This window comes from Erythrolamprus reginae, chromosome Z (assembly GCF_031021105.1).
Source record: "Erythrolamprus reginae isolate rEryReg1 chromosome Z, rEryReg1.hap1, whole genome shotgun sequence".
NCBI lineage: Eukaryota > Metazoa > Chordata > Lepidosauria > Squamata > Dipsadidae > Erythrolamprus > Erythrolamprus reginae.
Genome location: NC_091963.1, coordinates 134,558,425 through 134,576,279, shown reverse-complemented (window position 1 = coordinate 134,576,279; position 17,855 = coordinate 134,558,425). Strand labels below are relative to the sequence as shown.

At 45.3% G+C, this 17,855-nt stretch overlaps 3 protein-coding genes across 3 annotated transcripts; all 3 read right to left on the bottom strand.

The window, feature by feature from the left end:
• Window positions 1-1,307: 1,307 nt before the first annotated feature.
• Window positions 1,308-1,990, bottom strand: LOC139175660 (histone H4). The gene has a single exon (XM_070766843.1). It carries the CDS (start codon window positions 1,988-1,990, stop codon window positions 1,679-1,681), a length of 312 nt encoding a protein of 103 aa, XP_070622944.1. The 3' UTR covers window positions 1,308-1,678.
• LOC139175657 (histone H1-like) lies at window positions 1,308-4,090 on the bottom strand. Its single transcript, XM_070766840.1, has one exon. It carries the CDS (start codon window positions 3,992-3,994, stop codon window positions 3,332-3,334), a length of 663 nt encoding a protein of 220 aa, XP_070622941.1. The 5' UTR covers window positions 3,995-4,090; the 3' UTR covers window positions 1,308-3,331.
• Window positions 4,091-14,991: 10,901 nt separating this feature from the next.
• LOC139153354 (histone H4) lies at window positions 14,992-15,369 on the bottom strand. The gene has a single exon (XM_070727151.1). It carries the CDS (start codon window positions 15,357-15,359, stop codon window positions 15,048-15,050), a length of 312 nt encoding a protein of 103 aa, XP_070583252.1. The 5' UTR covers window positions 15,360-15,369; the 3' UTR covers window positions 14,992-15,047.
• Between the last annotated feature and the right edge of the window lie 2,486 nt (window positions 15,370-17,855).

The following is a 17,855-nucleotide window of genomic DNA, read 5'->3' as shown; positions in this document are numbered from 1 at the left end:
TTAACCACTCCAAACTTGACTGTAAAAAATAAGATTTTAGTAATCGAGTTGTTGAGGCATGGAACTCATTACCTGACTCTATAGTGTCATCCCCTAACCCCCAACATTTTACCCTTAGACTTTCCACTGTTGACCTCTCCCGATTCCTAAGAGGTCAGTAAGGGGCAAACATAAGAGCACTAGAGTGCCTTCCGTCCCCTGTCCTACTGTCTCTCCTATATCTCTTTATAAAACCTTCTTCTATTCCTATACCTTTTCTTCTATTCTTTCATTGATTTATTGTATTCCTGTATCTTTCTTCTAGTCTTTCACTGACTTAACTTACTAGTTTATCCTCTGTACCCTTCATCATGTTTTGGACAAAATAAAATATATATAAAAATACTGTTAGCCTAGAGGTAGGATATTCAACATAGATGTGTTAATTATGGAAAGTAGCTCAATTAACTAAAAGCATATTGTACCAGCTCATATAACAATGTATAGTTAATCAAATCCTGAGTTGAAGTTAATGTTGTCCATTTATAAAACCTTTCTGCCACTCTAGACAGCAGGTTTTTCCATCAAGCTTAATCTTGGAATTCATGGTCAAGAACTGGGGGAAAGAACAATAGAAAGCGCAGCCCTTGGGTTGCCTCACCACTTGGCCAATCCGTGCCATGAATTCAAACATTCAAATGCTGCATCGCGATTGGCAGAAATACCCACGTGTTCCTAAATAGATGCTTCCATTTTGCTGCTCTTAGCAATGTAAAGGGGAGCGGGAGACAATACATACCGTCCAGATCGGTGTTTCCCAACCTTGGCAAATTGAAGATATCTGGACTTCAACTCCCAGAATTCCCCAGCCAGCGTTCGCTGGCTGGGGAGTTCTGGGAGTTGAAGTCCAGATATTTTCAAGTTGCCAAGGTTGGGAAACACTGGCCTAGATTATAAAATGTGAGAACAATTACATTTTTGTGGCAGAAATAAGGGGGCGAGGGGGGGAAGCTATTGAAAAGATGGCATGAAATGCGGAATCAGCCTGCGGTGGGGGAATCGAACCATTATCGTTTCTCTTTAGAATTGGGGGTGGGGCAGCAGGGAGGTCTCGATAAACGCTTTTATTAGTATCACGGAAACAGGTATTTTTAAAAGAATACAGTACTTCGTTTTCTCCAAAGCGCTAAATGAATGGACCGAACCTTTTACATTTTAACAGTTTCAGGTCAAACAGTTTAACAGTTCACTTTCTTTTCAAATAATTTGTATCTATTGCTAAGATTACAATGTTCCTCCGAAGTTTCCTGACGCAACACCAGACCAGATTTAATTTTTTTTGCCACCATAGACTAAAATTCTTTATTGGCCAAGTGTGACACACAAGGAATTTGTCTTTGCTCCAGATACTCTCCGTGTACATAAAAGGAAAAGATACATTTGTCAAGAATCATGAGGTACAACGCTTAAGGATTGTCATAGGGGTCAAATAATGAAGAAACAATATTAATAATATCGTTATAGGGCTATAGGGCTCTTCTACAGTGTTTCTTCCGCATACAATTTACACCAAACAAAGCGAACGCGCTCAACGTTTACCCTTGGGTATCCATAAGTGAACGCAGCTCTTTTTATGAATGGGTGGGTGGCCCTGAAAAGGGCCTTTTTTAGATCAAAGAAAAATGAAATGTATAGACGCTTATCCGCCGAAACCGTACAGAGTACGACCTTGGCGTTTCAAAGCATAAACCACATCCATCGCAGTTACCGTCTTTCGCTTCGCGTGCTCGGTGTAGGTGACGGCATCACGAATAACGTTCTCCAAAAAGACCTTCAGCACGCCGCGAGTCTCTTCGTAAATCAAGCCCGAAATACGCTTCACTCCTCCACGGCGAGCCAGACGGCGGATAGCAGGCTTGGTGATACCTTGGATGTTATCGCGGAGGACTTTCCGGTGGCGCTTGGCGCCTCCTTTCCCGAGCCCTTTGCCGCCTTTCCCTCGACCAGACATGACAACAGCAAAACAGTAGTAATTCCTCAACGAAAAGTAGAACGATATGGAAGTCGAACGCAAGGGCAGCGCTTATATAGCACTTTACCCGACCTGAGTGAGAACTTGAAGAGAGGGGCGTGTATCACTTTCGGCCCCTCCTTCTTAAGAATCCAAAGAGGCGGGCTTTTCCATCAATAAATCAACCAGGAATTCGAATGTGACCAATCACGTTCTTCATTTATAAAGGATAAAATATTTCTGCCAGCATGGTTTTAAAATCTTCCTTGGTAAACAGCTTTGTTACAATTCACAACTCCATATTTCCCGAAGTGCATTCAGTCTCAAAAACGGTTTTGTAACTCACCAAAAAAAAAATCCTACACCAGCTTGCATATGAAGTTACAGTGTTTTTGTGAGTATAAAAAGAAAAGTTGCGACTTTGTAGCATCTTTTAGTACATTGTATTTCTTTTGGCTTTCGGTATTCGGCTACATTTTATTTCGGTTTGATGGCCAACGGTGCCAAAAGTATCCTCAGTAAAAATAATAATCCATTTTTATTTTATGAAACAGTTCCTCGGAAATTTTTACTATGCGTTTTATTCTTCCTTAGACTATACAATGTCTCAAATAGTTTCATGCTTGGATAACATTGTCTCTTATGATCTTTACCGAAAACTGGGCTACACGATCGTATCAGAAAACACTGATCGCTTTCATATCTTAGTTGACAAAATATGAAGGGGGGGGGCAGCTTTGCAATTATATAATCCCAATACCAGTGCCTACATTTAGGCCTGATTAGTTAGAAATGAAGGCACCACTCAATCCCTATGCAGCCCGGGTTATTTTTTTTAATGAGTCATAAGCTTTTTCAATCAATCGGCAATTTTTAAGGAATTGCAAAGGTTGCAATAGTTGTGCACATCTGCATTCATTCTAGTCCTTCTCTGGACTCTTTCTCTCCTCCATGCTCCCCAACTGTCATGATATATATTTTTAAAAGATGGTGCATAAAAGGGAGGGATATCCGGGCAACAGTGGTCCCGGCAAGAACGAAGAAGAACGCTCTCCCTCTGGGTTTTGCGGGAGAATATGGATTCAGCACGCCGCTCGCGGAGAGCTTGATTCGAGACTTTTGGAAGGCGCTACGACCTTCCCAGAAGTCCTTTGTGGAAGGATTCCAAAGCAGGCAACTCCAGACGTATACAAGTGTCACCACCACCACTACCCCCAATTAAAAAGAGGGTTGACTTACGCACGGGGAGTGCTTGGGACTTCGAATGTGGTCAGCTCTTTTCAAGGAGAAAGTGGGTGGCTCTTAAAAGAGCCTTTGGGATCGAAAGTCACGGAAGCAGCTTCACTTCTTCTTGGCCGCCCCCTTCTTGGGTTTGGCCATCTTCGCCTTGGGAGTCTTGGGCTTGGCGGCTTTTGCCTTCGCCTTCACTGCCTTGGCTTTGGCGGGACTTTTAACCGCCCTTTTGGGTTTGGCGGGCTTGGCCTTCTTTGGGCTCTTGGCGGCCTTCTTGGCTCCCGCGGCGGGTTTCTTGACGGCCTTCTTGGGGCTCTTCTTGGGCGCGGGTTTCTTGGGCTTCTTGGCGGCGGCGGCGGCCTTCTTGGCTGCGGGCTTCTTGGCCTTGAGGGCGGGCTTCTTCTTGGCGCCCTTGTCTCTGGTGTCCTGGTGCTGCTGCTGCTGCTTCTTGTTGAGCTTGAAGGAGCCCGAGGCGCCCGTGCCCTTGGTCTGCACCAGGATGCCTTTGCCCACCAGGCTCTTGAGCCCTAGCTTGATGCGGCTGTTGTTCTTCTCCACGTCGTAGCCGGCGGCCGCCAGCGCCTTCTTGAGCGCCGCCAGGGACACGCCGTTGCGCTCCTTGGAAGCGGCCACCGCCTTGGTCAGCAGCTCGGTGACGCTGGGCCCGGACGCTTTGCGCGGCTTGGCGGCCGCGGGCTTCTTGGCTTTCTTGGCCGGCGCCTTGGCTGGGGGCGCAGCGGCCGCGGGGGCTTCGGGCGCCGTCTCGGACATGGTCGCTCCTCGACTCGGCTTCCTCGGCTCGGCTGTCTGGCGATCGGTCGGTCTGGCTGTCTGGCACCGAGTCTCCGGGAGGCGAAAAGTAAATTCTGAAGTGAGGCTGAGGAACCGCCTGGTATTTATAGGGGCGGAGCTGTGCCCTGATTGGTGCGTTCGCGGGCGCCGCTCTTCGCCAGCCAGAGGCGCCTGTGGCTGTGGCCACTTTGTGTTTCTTGGGTCCCCCAAAAGCGCCCCCGTAGGGGCAGCGGGGCGGCGGGGCGCTCGGTGCCCCGGTGGAAAGGGCGCGGGGAGACCCGGGCTTGGGGTGGGTGGCGGCGCCCGGCGGAACAGTGGCGACAGGCGGCAGGAAAGCGGGCAGAAGCCGGGAGCCTTCCAGCCTGGCGCCGCTTCCCCGTGGAAATCTTTGACCTTTTCGCCTAAATTAAACGCTTGTCTTTGGAGTGCGGGGCGGGCGAAGGGGGCCAGGCCGCTCTCGGGGGACTCCGGGGCGGCGTGGGGAGAAAAGGCTCCGTCCCATAAAGGGGGTTCGGCTACCAAGGCCGCTTGAATGAACCCAAGTAACACATTCATCCGCTCACTCGGGAGTCGGAGCGAGGGACATTTGGTGGTAGAACTCCCCCAATTCAGGACTTCTACTTTCCTTCTTTCGAGAAAGAGGCCTCGTGGCTTCCTTCCCTCGACAGGGTGGATCGGTCCCCCTCGTGTCCCCTTCCTCAGGACCCCCTGTAAGACGCCGTCAGCATTGCAAGGGTGGCGTTTCTAACAAGGAGGGGCTGGTGGCAGCTTCAAAAGATCTTTAAGTATCTCCCTTTCTTACAGGCTCGTTCTCCCTGCTGCGGTTTAATTTTAAAAGATCCTAACTTCAATGGCCAAATTTGGTGGAATAAAGAATGGCATGAAGAATATATTGTGGATGGACTCGGGATAAATGTAAATTGATTCCTACAAAATTCCAATGGCATAAAAAATATCCTACACCCCATCCGTGTATTTAATTCAAAGTACTTGACTATCACTTTTCAGAAGTGGTAATTATAGTGGCCCATATCCAATCTCTGATACTAGAAGGTAATAATAGAGTAGTAGAAATGCAACTGCAATTGGAGTGTGATGGTATTTTTCTGTGCCTCTTCCAACTTACACAGGACTCCCATTTTTTCAAGAAGTTTTATCTAGCAATTAAGCACAACTGCTACATTTCTAACCACTGAAAGTATATTAAAAATGATTTCTCTGTTCCTTGTCAACACAAGGATAAAAGTCACGTCAATTTGGTTTTTTACCTCTGACAAATAAGTGTTTCACTGATGTGTATTTTAATCCTATCTTTTAAAATCCCTCCATCGTACAGTGATTATGATTTAATTTTATGTTTCTCCTTGGAAATGAAACTTAATGGCTTATATTACATGATTGCCTTTCAATTGAGTGGGTTAGATAAAGTTGCAAGTAAATGAAAGTTAACTTTGACTGTCAATGTCTTTTGGAGTAAATATCCATCACCTTCTGTAATTATCCTAAGAACATAAACAGTGGCCGATCCCTGACCTATCCAGTCCTACAATAGCCACTGATACAGATAGTCTTTGAGTTACAACAGTTCATTTAGTGACAATTCAAAGTTGCATCACTGAAAAAATGGACCATTTTTTCACACTGGCACACTTTTTGTGGTTACATGAGCAAATTTCAGAGGCTTGGCAATTGATTCATCTTCATGGCAACTACAGTGCAGAGGTGGATTCTACTTACCTTCCCTACTGGTTCACATTGTGACAGAAGCCTTTGTCCATGCGCAGGGGTGGATTTTGTTTTCCTATCCACAGCAACCAGAGGCCTGGTTTGGAAGTGTGGACTGTCAGTCATCACTGCAGGTTTGGTGAGCAGCAGCAAATTTCCGCCACCAGTTCTAAAGAAGCAGCCCAAACCGGCAGCAACCCACCAGCCCTTCATGGCATCGAGCCAGAATATCTGCGAGACCGCCTCCTGCCGCATGAATCCCAGCAACCGGTTAGGTCCCACAGAGTTGCCCTTCTCCGGGTCCCGTTGATTAAACAATGTCTGGCGGGACCCAGGGGAAGAGCCTTCTCTGTGACGGCCCCGACCCTCTGAAACCAACTCCCCCCAGAGATTAGAACTGCCCCCACCCTCCTTGTCTTTCGTAAACTTCTTAAAACCCACCTCTGCCACCAGGCATGGGGGAATTGAGACATTTCCCCCGGATCTATACAGTTTATGCATGGTATGTTTGTGTGTATGTTTTGCTTTTTAATAAGGGTTTTTTAAGTGACTTTTAATTATTAGATTTGTTTTACATTGTTTTAATTATTGTTGTGAGACGCCTTGAGTCTACAGAGAGGGGCAGCATACAAATCTAATAAATAAATATTATTATTATTATTATTATTATTATTATTATTATTATTATTATTATTATTACAGTGTCCTGGGATCATATGCAGCAGTGGGCTCCTACTGGTATGCCTAATTGGATGCAGCTCTGTGGCTCTGGGGTGCAAGGTGTATTCAAGTGACATTTTGCTTCCTGCACCTGTGCAGGTAGCAAAGTCTCTCGCAGGGATGCATATGCATGTCTGCTTCGGCAAGGTTTTTTGCTTCTGTGGTGCAGTGGTTAGAGGGCAGTACTGCAAGCTACTTCTGCTGATCACCGGATGCCAGGAGTTTGGCAGATCGAATCTCAGTAGGCTCCGTGTTGACTCATATTTCCATCCTTCCAAGGTGGGTAAAATGAGGACCCAGACTGTTGGGGCCATAGGCTGACTCCCTGTAAACTGCCTACAGAGGGCTATAAAAGCACTGTGAAGCGGTAAATAAGCAGTAATGGGCAGCCAAAATTTTTACTGCCACACTGTGAGTGTAGCTTATTTTGTGGGTGTGGCTTAATGGTCATGTTACTGGGTAGGAGTGGCTTGCTGACCATGTGACCAGGTGGGAGTGGCTTGAATGATCATCATAATTAAGTCCTCGACTTACAACCTCCCCAGTGTCGCTCTCTGGCATGACAATTTGCTTCACGTTTCCCGCACTCTCCTCCCTGGGTCACTCTCTGCCTCGGGCTGGGTGCCAATCGGCTGTTGAGAAAAGAGGGGGGAGGACATGGGCCCCCTGCAACTCCTGCCGGTGCTGGTCTCCCTGCCGCTTTCCGAGGAAGAGGAGGAGGAGGAGAGGGGGGATGGTCAGCTCATTTATGTTGTGAGCCGCCTCAAGTCCTCGCAGAGGGGCGGCATACAAATCCAATAAATAAATAAATAAATAAATTTCCAATGGTGGAACTGCGTCCCACCCCATCCTGCCTGCTGTCAACCCCTATATATAAGTCTAGATGCTATTGCTATTCAGTGCAAAAAGACCGCACCGAAACTGGGGGCGGCGGGTGTGTGTGGAAGAGGTCCCTGGGAGAACTGGGGGGAGCCACGGCCACCGCCCGTGGAAGGGACCTGGCTGGGAAGCTCCCGAAGGTGATCTTTGCGTGGGCCCCCAGGAGAGCAAGCAGCAGGCGTGGGCTGGGGTCTTTCCTCTGGGGGCAAAGGTGGTGGTCGCGGGGTGCCTTTGCTGCAGGCAGGTGTCTAGGCACCGCAGCTCCCCCCAGTTCTCCTGCGGACCTCTTCCACACACACCCGCCACCTCCAGCCTCCGTGCCGCCGCCCAGCGGTCATCTTGTAAAGAAGCGAGAAGAGGAGGAGCTGGATACACAAACAGCCCGTGCGTTTCCCTCCCTTCCCTTCGAGTCATTGCAGCCAGACAGTAACTGTCCACCCAATCCACCCACAAGGCTCCCTCTGGGCAGCCTGCACTGTCTCTCTCCCACCCATCCTCCCCCTCCTCTACCCACCCCCAAACGATCTGAATGCCGGTGGTAATGAGGCAAAAGGGGTGAGTTTTCTGCTTGCACGCATTATTGGCTTTTCCATTGATTCCTATGGGAAACTTAGTTTCATCTTACAAACTTTTTACCTTACGAACCTCGTCCCAGAACCAATTAAGTTCGTAAGACGACATATCACTGTACAGTGGTACCTCGTGATACGAAACCCTCGTGATACAAATCCCTCGTGATACGAACCTGGGGTTCGGAAATTTTTTGCCTCTTCTTACGAACTTTTTTCAGCTTACAAACCCACCGCAGATCACAAAATGGCGCTCCGCTGGGCACCGCCGCCCGGCTGTCACCTTTTAAACCAGCCAGGGGGCTTCTCGGCGTTCTCCCGAACCCGAACTTCTCGGGTTCGGGAGGCCACCGAGAAGCGCCGCCGTCCGGCTGTCACCTTCGGAAACAGCCGGGGGGCTTCTTGGCATTCTCGCAAATGCCGAACCCAGAAGTTTGGGTTCAGGTTCCGGAGGCCGCCGAGAAGCGCCCAGCTGTTTCAAAAGGTTACAGCTATGCGGTGGCGCCCGGCAGAGCGCCATTTTTGCGATCGGCAGCGGCGGTTTTGGCTGATCTGGAGGCTGGAAAGGAGGTGGGGAATCCCAATAGGGAATTCCATGGGCGGAGTTTTGACGTCACGAAGATGTCCTTCCTGGTCAGCCGAAACGTGGCCTCCAGGAAGGACGTCTTTGTGACGTCAAAGCTGTTCCCATGGAATTCCCTATTGGGATTCCCCACCTCCTTTCCAGCCTCTAGATTGGCTGAAAATGCCATGGCCGATCGCAAAAACGGCATTCTACCAGGTGGTGGCGGCCGGCTGTAACCTTTTGAAACAGCCAGGCGCTTCTCGGCGGCCTCCGGAACCCGAACCCGAACTTCTGAGTTCGTCGTTTAGGAGAAAACCGAGAAGTTCCCCGGCTGTTTTAAAAGGTGACAGCCGGGCGGCGGCGCCCAACGGAGCACCATTTTGAGATTTTTCCCCCTTTGCACGCATTAATCACTTTTACATTGTTTCCTATGGGAAACAATGTTTCATCTTACAAACCTTTCGCCTTACGAACCTACTTCTGGAACCAATTAAGTTGGTAAGATGAGGTATTACTGTATTACAAAAAGCTGGGGAGGAGTCAAGCAGGGTGAGTGAGAGAGGGAGAGGCATTATTGCAAAACCAAGTGTCCACCCAATTGTGAGATCAGATCTCGCCCCCACAAGTTAACGTGAAGGGGTAGGACTAAAGGCTTGGTGTGGGCAGTAATAGAGCACTCGGAGGAAGTGACAGTAAGCCAATCCTTACTAACCTAAGCGTTCTGAACACCCCCCACACCTCGGACAGCAGGCGAGGAAATGACGGGCCACTAGGGTGGCCATTCAGACTGTTGAATTACGGAGACATCCGCCCCAGTGTCCAGAATTCCTGAAAAAGAACGTCCATTCAACTGAAAAGTTAAAATAGGGCGGGCATTTGAAATGCAAGTGTCAACAGTAAGGCAGTCCATTTGAGCAGCACCAATGCAAGTGATTCTATGGAAGTCCTGAGGTTCCCTTTCTAAAGGGACTGGGATTGCTTGTGCAACAAGTTCACCCTTTTCCCCCATTAAAGGCGTGTCCATAAGACCAATAAGGGCAACAGAGGCAAAGTCTGCGGCGTCTCTCAAAAAGGGAGAGGCTATGACTCCACGGGTAATAAGTTCCTTCCTGGGGTATACAATCAATGGCAAAGCGGGGGGCAGACCAGATGGGTCATCCTCAACCGCTTCCGGAAAATAAAAACCAGGCTCTGGTTCAAGAGGTAAAAAATAAGTAAGGTCATCATAGACACAGTTTCAGAAGCATAGAGACCAAAAGAAAGAAGCATACGCCCAAAATCAAAAATTTCAGCCTTTGGTGCGGGGCTAGCTGAATGCCCCCACTCTAGTTTCCCTGGTCCTGGGGATGAGGTTGAGGCTGTACTTTACATTGATTTGCCCAATGATACCCTTTCTTGCATTTGGGGCAAAGAGTGCGTGGTTTGGCTGTGCTAGGGTTAAAGCATTGCTTTTGGGCAGCCCCCCCCCTCCTGGGGCCCTGCACTGGTTTTTGAAATGATCAAATTTACCGCAATTATAGCAGTTGCCAGATCGTGGATTGGGGTTAAACCTTTGCAATGCCATGGCTAGAGATTCCATATTACAGTGTTTCCTCGCTTTTCGCGGGGGATGCGTTCTGAGACCGCCCGCAAAAGTCAAATTTCCGCGAAGTAGAGATGCGGAGGTAAATACACTATTTTTGGCTATGAACAGTATCACAAGCCTTCCCTTAACACTTTAAATCCCTAAATTGCAATTTTCCATTCCCTTAGCAACCATTCAGATTATTACTCACCATGTTTATTTATTAAAGTTTATTAAAAAAAATATTTATTAAAGGCAGACGAAAGTTTGGCGATGACATATGATGTCATCGGGTGGGAAAAACCGTGGCATAGGGAAAAAACCCGCAAAGTATTTTTTAATTAATATTTTTGAAAAACCGTGGTATAGACTTTCCGCGAAGTTTGAACCCGCGAAAATTGAGGAAACACTGTATATATATTAGTGCCAACAATGCAGCAGGCATGGAGATAATCAGCCAATCCTGCCTCCGGGCACGACAAAAGAGGTTGAAGAACCCACTTACAGTCCTCGTTTGCATTCTCATAGGCTAGTTTTTTAACTAATTCCTCCTGTGCTATAGGGTTGGTGATTTCCCTTTCTATTGCTTTCTTAAGATCATCCAAAAAATCAGAATAGGGCTGATTTGGTGCTTGATGAATTTTTGCAAAGGAACTTCTGGCAGCTTGGGAAACATCATCCACTCTCTTAAGAGCATCCAATGCTGCACGGCCACTATGGCCATAGGCAGAAGAGGGCAAATTAATCTGAGACACTGAGCTAGAGAAAGCATTCAATCCCATAACTTCATCAAGGGTAATGGTCCCCCCGTTGGGTAAGGACAGCTTTTTCACACTTCCTTTTCCACTCAGACTCCCAGCGTTCAGTGCCTAAGAACCTATGATTACAACACCAAAGTACTCAAAATTTCTGCTACAGGTTCTCCAGAACTGCTCAGAATCTGTTGAATCTCCTCTGGTCCTCCTCATGCTTTATGTATGTTAAGTGGTAACTCTACCTTATGAACGTTTCTAGATAAGAACCCGGTGTTCAAGATTTGTTTGCCTCTTCTCAAGAACCATTTTCTACTTAGAAACCTGACTCTCTGAAACTGTAACTGGAAATGGCAGGGAGAAGCCTCCGTGGGGCCTCTAGGAATCTCCTGGGAGGAAACAGGGCCAGAAAAGCCAGGGAGAAGCCTCCATGGGGCCTCTCTAGAAGGAAACAGGACCTCCACCCTCCCTGTGGTTTCCCCAATTGCACACATTATTTGCTTTTACATTGATTCCAAACTTTTCTACTTAAGAACCTGGTTACGGAATGAATTAAGTTCATAAGTAGAGGTACCACTGTATATGTATACACATGTTCATAAATTTCATTGTTCATGTAAATGACTAGCCACTGATGATGTTACCTACGTAGTCTGGATAATGAAACATCTGCAAGCTCAGAGTGAACTGAGAACCCTAATTTCAACCCCGAGATACAAATACAAATTGCTGCGAGAGCAATCATGAGCTTCCCTAAATATGCCCATGCCACACCAACACTCCACAGTCTGCATTGGTTGCCGATCAGTTTCCGGTCACAATTCAAAGTGTTGGTTATGACCTATAAAGCCCTTCATGGCACCGGACCAGAATATCTCAGGGACCGCCTTCTGCCGCACGAATCCCAGCGACCAGTTAGGTCCCACAGAGTTGGCCTTCTCCGAGTCCCGTCAACTAAATAATGGCGTTTGGCGGGACCCAGGGGAAGAGCCTTCTCTGTGGCGGCCCCAGCCCTCTGGAACCAGCTCCCCCCAGAGATTAGAATTGCTCCCACCCTCCTCGCCTTTTGTAAGCTCCTTAAAACCTACCTCTGTCGTCAGGCATGGGGGAACTGAGATATTCCTTCCCCCTAGGCCTTACAATTTATGCATGGTATGTTTGCGTCTATGTTTGGTTTTATAATAAGGTCTTTTTTCTTATTTTAGTATTGGATTGTTACATGTTGTTTTTATCATTGTTGTTAGCCACCCCGAGTCTACGGAGAGGGGCGGCATACAAATCCAATTAAAATAATAATAATAATAATAATTCTCCTGTACTGGTTATGCCATAGTTAGTTCTCAACTCGCCACAATTGAGCTCATTTTTTTTTTTTTGCTAAGCAAGACAGTTATTAAGTGAGTTGGCACCATTTTGTAATCTTTCTTGCCACGTTTGTTAAATGAATCACTGCAGTTAGGTAGTGGCATTATGTAGTAGCACTGTTGTTGTAGTGGCTTCTCCATTGAGTTTACTTGTTAGAAAGTCACAAAAGGTGATCACATGACCCCAGGACACTGCAACCATCACAAATACATATTAATTGCCAAGCATCCCAATTGTGTGAAAAATGATCATGTCACTTTTTTCAGTGCCACAACTGCAAACAATCACTAAACAAAAAGTCATAAATTGAGGACTACCTGTATTATTTTGCCAATTTGGAGGATATGGTAAAATTAAAAATGCTTTAGCTCAATGTTTCTCAACTTGGGGGTCAGGACCCCTTTGGGGATCGAAAAACTGTTTCACAGGGGTCGCCTACGGCCAAGGGAAAACACAAATTTCCCATGGTGTTAGGAACTAAAGCTTCTATTCTGGCGCCTTGGAACATATTTTTACAATCTGACCAATCAGGCATTTACAGTGGGGGTGTCCTCTGACCTTCCTGCCAATCAGCTTAAAGCTCTGTTGTGAGAATTGATGCTAGACTTATGGTTGGGGTCACCACAACATGACGAACTGTATCAAGAGGTTGCCACATTAGAAAGATTGAGAACCAAGCTAGACCTTGTCTCCAGTTTGGATTGTTTCAAAGCCAACAATGTGTCAATTTGATGAGTTAAGCTAGAGATATTGATAGCCACTTCCTTCATTTCCAAAACCTTTTCTAAACATATGACAATCATTAAATGTTGCACCTCATGCTTCTTGACAAATGTATCTTTTTCTTTTATGTACACTGGGAGCATGTGGACAAAAGACAAACTCCTCATGTGTCAATCACACTTGGCCAATAAAGAATTCTATTCTATAAAGAATTCTATATAAGTTTAAATCATCTGCATGGTTATCTAAGAGACAACAATAACAGATACTGTTTACATATAATATTCATGTGAAAAGTGATGGATAGAAACATAGAAACATTATTATATTTTAAGCTGCCTTCTGAGAAAACTGAACAGAAGTAGCTATTCAAATAGTCAGCAATCTCCTTATCCCCACAGCTAGAAATAGGTCAGTTTCAGCCAGGGGTGGGCTACTGCCCGGACAGGGGGGAACACAGTAAGGTAGCAAAAATGGAGATCCACCCAAGAGCACCCAATTTGTACTGAAAGATGTTGAAAGAAAATGCAGGCTCTGGGAGGGCACATTTGGCTTCCAGAGAGCTTCCGGGGAGATGGGGGAGGGCATTTTTACCCTCCAGGGAAGCCTTTGGAACCTGGGGAGGGTGAAACACGAGCCTACTGGGCCCACCAGAAGTTGGGAAACATGCCCATGTCCAGCGGAGCACCAGCATGTACGGCATCCAGCAACACGTCCAGCTGCCGCTGTCAGGGCCTCCACCCTGGAGCTCCCACTCGCAGCCGACTGCCCTGCTGCTGCCCTGCAGCTACTGCCCAATGCCGCTGTTGCCAGCGTGGTGTACGAGAAAGAGAAATAGCGAGAGAAAGAAAGCAAGAGAGAGAGAAAGAGAAAGAAAGAGAGGAAGAGAGAGAGGAAGAGAATGAAAAAGAAAGCAGGAGAAAGCAAGAGAGAGAAAGAAAGCAAGAGAGAGAAGAGAGGAAGGAAGGAGAGAAATGAGAGAAAAAAGGGGAGAAAAAAAGAGAAATGAGAAAATGATTGAGGCAGAGAATGAGAGGAAAGAGAAAGAAACAAAAGAGAGAGAAGTGACTCTTGATTTAAAGCATATAAAAACCACCCAAAGAATAAGAGAGAAAACCCCCAGCCGTCACGTGTTTTTGGAGATGGTTCAAGTGTGTGTACACACACACACACACAAGGGGGGATGAGACAGGGATGGAAAAAGAGGAGTCTTGGAGTGTCATTTTGTTTGGTGGTGTGCCCCAGGATTTTGTAAATGTAAAAAATGTGCTGCGGCTCAAAAAAGATTGAAAATCACTGGTTTATATGGAATCCGCATATTGGTGCTAACAATCTGGCTCATTTTACTAAGCTCAGGAGGATAGAAATATACTTAGACAATGGACATTTATTTATTTATGTCAAGTGTGTATTGGTAGTACACAAAGATATAACAATTTTTATATAAGATATTGGTACTAATATAGAAATATTAGGTTGGACGGTAGGCACACTGGTGCACTTATGCATACCCCTTACTGACCTCTTAGGAATCATCACTATCAAGCTGAGTATTATATATTCAAACTATCAAGCTGAGTATATTGTAGTCTTTTCACATTATTATACAGATCTTTTCAGGAGGGGTTTTTGCGGATGGTGGTAGAATCGGCATTCCTTGTCCTCTGCTGCCACCTTGTGGCAAATGTCTCGCATAAATCTTAAGATTTGAATTTGCCGCGCTAAGCAGCAGACTCTTTATGGCGCGTAATTAATCTTTAACCGTTTCTTTTCTTTTGTTCCCCCCCCCCCCCGATGAACGAGGGAAAAGATGTCGAAAAGCTTCCATTTCACCCGTTTCCCGCAATATCTAGCCTTTCCAGAAAGAAAAACATGCGACAAGCCTTGAAAATATAAATTTTACAAATTTATACAAATCTAATAAATAAATAAATAAATAAATATACTTTTGTAAAAAATGCTTAACTATCCTGGCTTCACAAACCTTAAAAAGCAATTTAATTTACTCAGTTATTATTTACTAATACTGTCGATCGGGATTTTAAGTTTACAGTACTTACGTTAAGGTCCGCCCCCTCCCAAAATGAAAACAGCTCTTTTAAATGAGTGGGTGGGTGGCCCTGAAAAGGGCCTTTGGGTTGCTTTTGTCAGCAGGGGAAAATGTAGCCTTTTAGCCTCCAAAACCGTACAAGGTGCGACCTTGGCGTTTCAGAGCATAAACGACGTCCATAGCAGTCACCGTTTTCCTTTTGGCGTGTTCAGTGTAGGTCACCGCATCCCGGATAACGTTCTCCAAAAAGACCTTTAAGACACCTCGAGTCTCTTCGTAGATGAGCCCGGAGATACGCTTTACTCCCCCGCGACGAGCCAAGCGGCGAATGGCGGGCTTTGTGATGCCCTGGATGTTGTCGCGAAGGACCTTGCGGTGCCTCTTAGCGCCTCCCTTCCCTAAGCCTTTCCCTCCTTTTCCACGACCGGACATCCTGACAAGTAACTCACCAAGCCGAGAACAACTGAAAGCCACTGCGCCAGCAGGACTTTATATAGTCCCGAGACGGACCAGAGTGGAAACTCTGACGGAAACAGTCTAGCCCCATTCCGACCTGCCCTGTCTTCTGTTGCCAACCGGTAAAAAAGCTCTGGTCGTCTTCTCCAATCATGCAAAGGATGACAAAACTGTCCTATCAGATCTCATTGGAACGTGTCAAATTACAGCTCAGAGAAAATATATTCCATCTATACATCTCCTTACTACGTTCCATGACTCCAAAAGCTGCTTTCTACGATAAATAAAGAGTGGATAGAAGACTAGATAGAATTTTACCCAAATGACAAATGGATTAAACACCTATGTTTATAGGTGTTTACAGGTGTTTAAGCAAAATAGCTGCGTTGACCTTTTATTTAAGGTGTCACAATATTACTTGAGATTTTTCTTCATGTATACTAGGAATAGAAGAAAGGTATAGGAGATATAGGAGAGCAATAGATATAGGAGAGCAATAGATCTGAATGAATGAAATATTCTTATTGAATACTTTGTTCTGTACAAAGTTGAATGTGCACAACAAGCATGTGAAATTGATTGTCAATCAATGTTGCTTCCTAAGTGGAGTTTGATTTCACAGAAGTTTTGATTTACTTGGAATTACATTCTGTTGTTTAAGTGTTACCTTTATTTTTTTGAGCAGTGTACAGTATTATAAATCAGACAGTCTTTTATGAAACATACAGTATTTGTGCCTCACATCTTAGCTTCATTAGAACTCACATGAAACTTATTTGAAACATTTCATTATTCTGCTATCTTTGTCTTGGATGCTAGAACTAATTAATGCAAAAAGTTGACAAGGTTTACTGGACACCAGAGTCAATTCTACTAGCGGTAGGTGTAATGCTCCCTAGAAAAACATTTGAGGCAGATGCTACGGAGAGGGGCAGCATACAATTCTAATTAATAATAATAATAATAATAATAATAATTATTATTATTATTATTATTATTATTATTATTATTATTATTATTATTATTGCATTATAATTATAATTATAATCATTGCTTTGCTTTCTCCAAATGCACTGTTGATTTGTGAAACATTTAAGCTCATTTCTGTCCTGAAAGCTTCCTTGCAAACAAGGCACAGTACTATTAAGTGTGTTGTCGTCCCATTTTAGGCATGAAAGACAGCTGGGTGACTATGGGCCAGCCTACCTCAAAGGGTTGTCATTATGGGGATAGTAGGAAGGAGTATTATGTATGCAAGATCCAATCTGGGTGGGTCACCAGGACCAGGGATTTAATATAAAATGGAATAAAATAGAAGAACCTAAAGCACACATTGTGGTTAGAGAAGTTTCCTGAGTAACTGAGGCTCCAGCATGATGAATCTGAAAGCTTAGAAGGCTAAAATCTCCAGTCCTGGTGACTGACCCACATTGGCTCTTCCATACATAATAACCTTTCCTATTATCCCCATAACAACAACAAAGGATTCCTGCACTCAGTTTCAGATGCTGTTTGAAAATTGCAAAATCAATTATTGTATTTTTCAGACTATAAGACATACTGATGTTTAAGACGCACCAAGGTTTCGAAGGTAAGTAAGGAAAACAGTTTTTATCCTCGGCCCCCAGGACCACTCTGCAGACCTCCCAAACCCTCTGCGCACCCAGTTTTTCCCCAAAACAGATGAAAAAATGGGCCTGTTTTTGTGAATAAAGAGGATGTGCAGAGAGTTCCGGAGGTTTACAGGGTGCTTCTGGGGAAGGGGGAAATGCCATTGTTTTTGGGGAAACCAGCTCATTTTTACCCATTTTTAGGCAAAATGGAGGTGTTTTTGTCTTCCCCTAACCCCCAGAAGCACTTCACAAGCTTCCCAAACCCTCTGTGCACTCCGTTTTTTTGCAAAACAGGCACATATCCCATCAATTTTTGCAAAAAAAAAAACAGGTGCGCAGAAGGTTTGGGAGGCCTACAGAGTGCTTTTAGAGTCTGGGGGGAAGGCAAAAATGCCTCTGATTTTGCAAAAATTGACATTTTTCCTTTCCTTCAGCTTTCAGAAGCACTCTGCAGGCTTCCCAAACTTTCTGCGTACCCTGTTTTTGCATAAAATGGGTCCATTTTTTGCAAAGAATGGAACATTCTTTCTTTCCTTGTCTTTCGCAAGTTACTTAAGACCCACCTGTATCGCCAGGCATGGGGGAACTGAGACACCTCCCCCAGGCTTTTACATTTTATGTATGGTATGTGTGTGTTGTATGGTTTTTAAATGATGGGGGTTTTTAAGCTGTTTTTTAATATTAGATTTGTTCCCATTGTAACATTGTTATTATTGTTGTTGTGAGCTGCTCCGAGTCTTCGGAGAGGGGCGGCATACAAATCTAATAAATAATAATAATAATAATAATAATAATAATAATAATAATAATAAACAGATGGAAATGGGGATTTTGTGGCATCCATCCCCCGCCATGCCCA